This window comes from Nicotiana tomentosiformis, chromosome 2, assembly GCF_000390325.3.
Source record: "Nicotiana tomentosiformis chromosome 2, ASM39032v3, whole genome shotgun sequence".
Classification (NCBI taxonomy): Eukaryota; Viridiplantae; Streptophyta; class Magnoliopsida; order Solanales; family Solanaceae; genus Nicotiana; species Nicotiana tomentosiformis.
In genome coordinates this window covers 112,197,728-112,205,873 of record NC_090813.1, presented here as the reverse complement: position 1 = coordinate 112,205,873, position 8,146 = coordinate 112,197,728, and the positions used below count along the sequence as shown (strand labels likewise).

At 38.7% G+C, this 8,146-nt stretch overlaps 2 protein-coding genes across 2 annotated transcripts; both read left to right on the top strand.

Annotated features, from left to right (window-relative positions):
• Positions 1 to 2,020: 2,020 nt before the first annotated feature.
• On the top strand, positions 2,021 to 2,617 carry LOC138905410 (uncharacterized). Its single transcript, XM_070193934.1, has 3 exons — positions 2,021 to 2,073; positions 2,182 to 2,389; positions 2,441 to 2,617. Exons 1-3 carry the CDS (start codon positions 2,021 to 2,023, stop codon positions 2,615 to 2,617), a joined length of 438 nt encoding a protein of 145 aa, XP_070050035.1.
• Positions 2,618 to 6,632: 4,015 nt separating this feature from the next.
• Positions 6,633 to 7,088, top strand: LOC108943536 (secreted RxLR effector protein 161-like). Its single transcript, XM_018767709.1, has one exon. The coding sequence runs from the start codon at positions 6,633 to 6,635 to the stop codon at positions 7,086 to 7,088; it is 456 nt and encodes a 151-aa protein (XP_018623225.1).
• The last annotated feature ends 1,058 nt before the right edge of the window (positions 7,089 to 8,146 follow it).

Sequence of the window (8,146 nt, the reverse complement as noted above, 5' to 3'; positions counted from 1 at the left end):
TATTGATTATTATAATATTCTTCCTGCTTCATGTGATTAAGAACTAGGAAGATTTTAATAGGGGCTATGTTTAGATCGAGTTATTTTAATTTATTCATTTATTTAATTTATCTTTCTTTTTCTTGAGGTCTGAGTTGGGGGACGAGACAGAAAGGCGTATTGGATATATCATATCACTATATAACATAGACAAAACAAAATACAAATTGCTAATCTCTATATTTTATGTCTGTCCTTACCACAGTTTAATTAACTAATTAATACCACCTAAAGGGGAACGAATGGTCTAGGTTGTCGTGGCCACCTTAATTAAAACCTCTTTAATTTAATATACATAGTCTTTAATTGGAAACATTTGACACTAACATCGAATGGGAATCAATACTTACAGCAATTAAGGATTCCAAAAGGGGTTTTCACTCTTTTAAATATTCTCCATACTCCTGTATATACCTTTGGTGTTTCATGTATTCATCTAACACTAAAGCATTTTCATTTGGCCAATAGAATTGGTTGGTCCGTTGAAATTAATTATATTTATCGCATAAAAAAGTATATAAAATATATATCTATTTCGTATATGCAAATGAACGGATAAAAATATATTTTTCTCTTTTCAATTCCGCACAGTACTTTTCCTTCCTACTCACTTTATTCAATGATTATTTTTGGGTTAATTAGTTCCCTTGTCTTGTTCATGTTTATTTCATCGTAACTAAATTGACACAATCGATTCCTTCCTTTGCAAAATATATACTCATGATATCTACTACTGTTTTACGCAATATTCAATTTTGAAGTCTAATACGGCCGACACATTTGTGGTTTGAGTGTGTCCGTTCACAAAACAATATTTAATAAGAAATCAGTAAATAAATAAATTAATTAATTAGTTGAATCTTGTATCTTTATGAAAATAAAGGAAGTGATCAAATTTCTCTGCCGTTGTAATTTAGTAATAATTTCTCTCACTCTCTCTATACTTCTATTTCTTAGTGTGAGACGAAAATAAATACTTTTATCATTTATATATTTGGTTATTGATAGGCTATATGTATATTCCTATTATGTTTTGATAATCTAACAAACTTACTGTCAAGAACCAGATAAGGAACTTGTTATACATTCTCAACACCTTAAAATCAAAAGGTTCCAGCTTGGGATATGGTTCAACTCTTCAGATTCAAAGGAATAACAGAGGGAACAGATAGCTACCGCTTCCCGAAGAAACTGCACAAGTCAACTGCCCCAACTGTAAAGTTGCTGCCTGCACACGCTACAGTGCAGGAACAGTGCAGCTGTCAACTTTATGGGGAATGTCTTTTACCGACCTTGCTTAGATCATCCTAGTGATGTTACAAATACATTATTAACATCAAGGAAGGTAAAACAAATATTTTGAACACTTAGAGAATTTACTCAAGCACATTCTTTGTGATGGATCATCAAGAAAACGATTCTCAAGTGCATCAAGAAAAAAGAACAACACTACTACGGACCAGTTCCACATATCAAGTTATTATATGTCCTTAGTTGAGTTGTAACTTTGTAATAGTTCTTCAATTGTAATTCCTACTTAGCTTGTTTAGAAGCATTACGTAGGAAACCCTTTGTAAATCATAAACCCTTGTGTTTGTATCTTGGCTAGAGTTAATCAAGTTGTAAAGTCTTTGTAATAGAGTTATTACAAAGTGGCTTGTAATAGAGTGTTACAAGTTAGTGAGGGATTAATAAGTTAATCCCTAGGTTACATAGGTTATAATCTGAAAGTTGCTCAGTAGTGAAGTTAAAATCCTACAAGCGTAGGTCGTGGTTTTTAATTCTGTTGAGCTGGAAATTTTTCACGTAATATTCCTCCTTTCATTTACTCACTGCAGAGTGCGTGATTTCTGTGGAAACTTATATCTGTGGGAACTTATAGAGAACCTGGTTCTCTATATAGTTTGGTGGACCCTTAAATTCTATCAATTGGTATCAAAGCAGGTTCTTTCTATCAAGCTAACACCTAGAAAGGATCCTCATGGATGCTCCACCAAACTTTAAAGAAGGTCAGTCCACCTACAGGCCACCAAGGTTCAATGGTCAGTATTATGGATGGTGAAAGACGAGGATGCACGATTTTATCATGGTTGAAGATTTCGAGCTGTGAGATGTCATCTGTGATGGACCCTTCGTTCTCAGAAAAACCAGTGGTGACCCTACTGTAACTATTCCCAAAACAAGAAAAGAATTTAATGATGCCGACCGAAAAGTCATAGAGAAGAATTTTCGTGCAAAGAAAATCCTTGTCTGTGGTATTGGTCCTGATGAATACAATAGGATATCGGCATGTCAGTCAGCCAAGGAAATATGGGAAGCTCTCCAGACAGCTCATAAAGGAACAACACAGGTCAAGCAATCCAAGATCGACATGCTTATAACTTAATATGAGCTTTTCAAGATGAAAGATGATGAATCCATCCAAGATATGCATACTCGCTTCACCTCTATCATTAATGAGCTCCACTCTCTTGGTGAAATTATTCCAAGAAACAAGCTTGTTAGGAAAATCCTTAGTGTGCTGCCCAGTTCTTGGGAAAACAAAGTGAATGCCATTACAGAGGCGAAGGACTTGTAGAAGCTGACCATCGATGAACTCGTTGGCAATCTGAGAACATATAAAATGAAGAAAAAGAAGAACAATGAAAGAAGAGAGCCCAAAAGAGAGAAGAACCTGGTCCTCAAGACGGAAAACAATTATTCAAGTGGTGAGGATAGTGATATGGCTTACTTGACAAGAAGATTTCAGAAGATGGTTCGTAGAAATGGAGGCATTCCAAAAAGGGGGAGTTCTAGCAAGCCAAAAAATTATGACCTCTGTCATAAGTGTGGCAAGCCAAGATACTTCATCAAGGACTGTCCCCTCCTAAAGCAGGATCAATTCAAGCACAACATAGACAAAGCAGACAAGAGGAATCCGGTTCCTGATAAACGCTTCACGAGAAAGAATGTCGCTGACAATGTTATGAAACAAGCTCTTGTTGCATAGGGAGATTCCTCCAGCGAATCTGAAGAAGAAAATGATCATGGTGATAGTTCAATGATGGCAGTAGAAGGTGAAGCAAATGAGTATGACTCAATCTTTCCCTTGATGGATCAGTCTGATGATGATGAAGATGACGACGATGATGAGGTAAATTTTCTGGATGTTCAGAGAAATCTGAAATCTTATTCTCTAAAAAACCCATGTCTTTGGCAACTGTGTTAGTTAATACTTATCACAGTCTTATAAATGATAAAGACGCTTTAACTGTAGAATTAGGAGAAGCCGAACAGATCAAAGATGACCTAGTAGTCGTTGTAGTTGATTTAAAGGAAACAATTGAGAACTTGAAGAAAGAACCTTAGATGAAAAGATTGCAAATATAGAACATGAAAGAGATGTTCTAATGGTCGTTATAGTAGACCTAAAAGAGACCACTGAGTATATAAGAAAAGAAAAAGAAGTCTTAACTGAGAGGGTTGCTAACATTGAGCATGAGAGAGATGACCTTTTAGTGGTGCAAGTAGACTTGAAGGAAATAATTGGGGAACTTAAAATGGAGAGTAGGCCTGAAAATTCTCAAAAGGGAAAGGAAGTTGCAAGTGAGGCACACATTAAGCTTGAAAGTGAGTTAAATTTAGTGGAGTCCAGTCTGTGTGCTGAGCTTGAGAAAAATGAATAACTTCATGAAGAACTAGGAAGAGTGAAGAGTGACCTTGAAAAATCACTCAAGTGGACCTGTTCCTCTGATGCTATCACTGCCATGTACACCAGCAATGGGGGAAACAGGCAGGGGATTGGGTTCCAAAGGGAAAAGATTCCTTACAATTCTCATAGCAAGTACGTTACTGTACCTCATAATTGGCTTTGCACTCACTGTGGCAATACTGGGCACTTTAAAGAAAATTGTAAATCCAGATTTCAGTCACAGCAGAAAAATAAAGTTTTCGCTGAAAAAGTTACTACTAGTAGAGAACTTGGTCCCTCATATAAAAACCGCATGATGTCTGCTTGGACCATAAGATCCCTCATTCACCCCTTTCTTCATTACAAGGGATCCAAACTAGTTTGAGTTCCTAAATCTAACTCTTGATTTTTTTGTGCAGGGAGCAGTGAAAGGAAGCAACCTACAATGGTACATAGATAACGGCTGCTCAAAGAATATGACTGGAAGTATAAATGATTTTCTTTCACTTAAGGCCCTGCAAGGAGGGAATGTATCCTTTGTAAATGGCAAGAAAGGATACATTCTGGGAGTTGGAAGAATTGGGAAGTCTCTTTCACACTCAATCGAAAATGTGTACTACATGAACGGGTTGAAGTACAGCTTGCTAAGTGTTTCCCAAATCTGTGACAAGGGAAACAAGGTGAAATTTGTGTAAAAAATATGTACAGTCACAAACCTAGTGATTGGTGAGGTGGTGCTAGTAGCAAAAAGATATAAAAATATCTATGTTGCTGATTTTGAGTCTCTGCAGAATTGTGATCTTAGCTGTCTAAGTAATGTTGATGATGATCTTGAATTATGGCATAGGAGGTTGGGTCATGCAAGCTTCACATTGCTGAACAAATTGGTCAGGAAGGACCTGGTTCGTGGTTTGCCCAAGTCAAGTTTTAAGGATCACAAAGTGTGTGATGCATGTGTAAAAGGCAAGCAAGTCAGATCCTCATTCAAGTCCAAAAGGGAAGTCAGTACCTCAAGGCCACTTGATCTTCTTCACATGGATTTATATGGACTCATAAGGGTGGAAAGCAGGGGAGGAAAGAAATATATCTTAGTTATAGTTGACGATTACTCCAGATTCAACTGGACTCTGTTTCTCAAAGCCAAGGATGAAACCTTTGAAGTATTTGTTGCCTTCGTCAAAAAGATTCAAGTGAAGATGGGTAATAATGTAGCTTGCATCAGGTCTGATCATGGGACAAAGTTCGACAATGCCAAATTTGATGAGTTATGTACTGAAAATGGTATCACTCACAATTTTTCAGCTCCAAGAACACCTCAACAAAATGGTGTTGTGGAGAGGAAGAATAGAACTCTTGAAGACATGGCAAGGACAATGTAAATTGACAGTGGGATTGCAAAGAATTTCTGGGCAGAAGTTGTCAATACTGCTTGCTACTTGGTGAACAGGTGCATGATCAAGTCCCTTCTGAACAAGACTCCATATGAACTGCTGAATGGAAGGAAGCCCAAGCTGACATATCTAAGGACCTTTGGGGGTAAATGCTTTGTCCTCAACAATGGAAAGGAAACTCTTGGAAAATTTGATGCCAAAAGTGATGAAGGAATCTTTCTGGGATACTCATCTCAAAGCAAAGCTTACAAAGTATACAACAAAAGGACTCAATGTGTTGAAGAGAGTATACATGTGATCTTTGATGAATCTCACCTATCCTGTGAGAAAGCCATACGTGTTGACCAAGATGGAGAACCTTTATCTGTTCCAGGTGAAGTTATTAACAAGGCAAATGGAAAGGCAAACATGATAAGTCATGTCAAGGAATCCAGTGAAGATGATGCAAGTACATCTCCATCCATTGGAGAGGAACCTGGTCCCACGATCACAACAACTGTAGCTGAAAATAGAGTTGTTGATGCAGTCCAAGGTACTCCACTTGCTGAAGTAAGAAGCGGCCAAGAATCTCAGTTGGATATACATGGCTTCTCTACCAATGAGATTTAGGTACCAAATTGGAAGCACAAAAGCTCACATCCTCTTGACAACATAATCACTCCTCTCGACTCAGGAATTCAGGCTAGGTCAAAAGCTAGAAACTCACTTGCCTTCTTAGCCTTTCTTTCTCAAATAGAGCCCAAAAACATCAAAGAAGCTTTGAAAGATGCAGATTGGATCAATGCCATGCAAGAAGAGATGCATCAATTTAAAAGAAACAAAGTATGGCACATGGTTCCTCGACCTGCAGATCGAACTGTTATAGGAACCAAGCGGGTATTCAGGAACAAACTTGATGAGTTTGGAAACACAACAAGAAATGAGGCAAGGATTGTAGTTCAAGGCTACAATCAGGAAGAAGGGATTGACTATGATGATACTTTTTTCTCCAGTTGCTCGAATGGAAGCTATCAGAATCCTTATTGCCTTTGCATCACATATGGAATTCACACTGTTCCAAATGGATGTCAAAAGTGCATTTCTGAATGGCTTCCTAAAAGAAGAAGTTTATGTCAAGCAACCTCCTGGATTTGAGAGTCACGAACATCCTGAGCATGTGTTCAAACTGGACAAGGCACTGTATGGGCTAAAGCTGGCTCCCTGGGCTTGGTATGAAAGGTTGTCAAAATTCCTTCTAGAAAAAGGCTTTATAAGAGAGAAAATTGACAACACTCTTTTTCTGAAGAAACGAGGGAGGAACTTACTCATTGTTCAAGTATATGTTGATGATATCATTTTCGGAGCCACAACTGACTCTCCTTGTGAAGAGTTTGCAAAACTCATGGGGAGTGAAGTTCAAGATGAGTATGATGGGAGAATTAAATTTCTTCCTGGGACTTCAAGTGAGGCAATCTCAAAAGTGGACATGGATAAGTCAGCAGAAGTATATCAAGGAGCTGCTGAAAAGGTTTGACATTGAAGCATCAAAAGTTATGGACACTCCTATTACCACAGCTACTCGTCTAGACATGGATGAACCCGGTTCCCCTGTAAATCAGACCATGTATAGAGGGATTATAGGGTCACTCTTGTATCTCACTGCAAGCAGACCAGACATTGTATTTGGCGTGGGTCTCTGCGCAAGATTTCAATCTAATCCAAAGGAATCTCATCCGAAGGCTGCCAAAAGAATATTGAGATATCTCAAAGGAACGCAGGACCTAGTTCTGTACTATCCCTCAGGTGACAGCTTTAATCTTGTTTGGTATGCTGATTATACAGGATATCTGGTGGACAGGAAAAGCATGTCTGGAATGGCACATTTCCTGGGTTCCTATCTAATCTTATGGGGTAAAAGGAAGCAAAACTCCGTGGCACTCTCAACTGCAGAAGCGGAATATGTAGCAGTTGCTTCTTGCTGTGCTCAATTGCTGTGGATCAAACAGTAGTTGGAAGACTTTGGAGTGTTCTCTGACTGTGTACCCCTCCTGTGTGACAATACAAGCGCACTTAATATGGCCAAAAATCCAGTCTAACATAAGAGAACCAAGTACATTGATGTGAGTCACCACTTCCTCGGAGACAATGTTGAAAAGGGGCTCATTTTCATGAAATTTTGCAGCATAAAAGATCAGATTGCAGGCATATTTACCAAGGCCTTTAGCAGAGAATATTTTGAAATAAATCGCCTAGCACTAGGGTTAATAAAACCCAACTGAGAACCTGATCCCCCGATGATTGGCTATGAAGGAAATATTAAGGTAAAATTAGTTAAAAAGTATTTTCTGGCACAGTCTAACTCATCTCTATACTATTACAGGTAGACACGCATGATGATTACAGAGCAAATAGGCAGTGGATGCAGTACACGCTGGTAAAAAGGGCAAAGCTTACAGATGCAAGATTAGTGAGGGAACCTGGTTCTCCTGACATAGATTAGTAGCTTCTTTGTTCTCTCATGCATAATTTTGAACGGTTAAAACAAGTGCCACATCATCAGTGCATCAGTTTCTTTTCCTTGCGTCTTGTGAACCCAAACGTCTCATATAATCGACCCGACTCCCAAAACTGCTGCCCTTTCTTAGCCGGTCCCTCATCCATCTTAAATACGTCCATCACTGTCACAAATCTTCACATCAAACTTCAAACTCTCCCTTCTTCTTCTTCTCTTCAAACTACCCATCCCCTTTCTTCAATTCATCACTTCTCACAATGGCTGAAAATCATGAAAACTCGAGTGTTCCAAGTAACATCCCAACTGTGTCCTCACCAGTCGAAACACCAATGTTTGACTCATCGCTCCACACTACTACTAGCCAAAACCCTAGGACAGAGTCACCCCCCACTCTCTGTTTCCTCTCCTACCCAATCGAGTTTTGGTTCTCATAGGAGTTGCAAAATCTCGACTCCTAAAAGGTTTGTAGCTACGAGCTCTCCTCCTGCCTCGCCGGAAAATCTGGGTGAAAAGGGTACAGTTGATGAAGAAGAAAATCAGGAAATCTCCAGT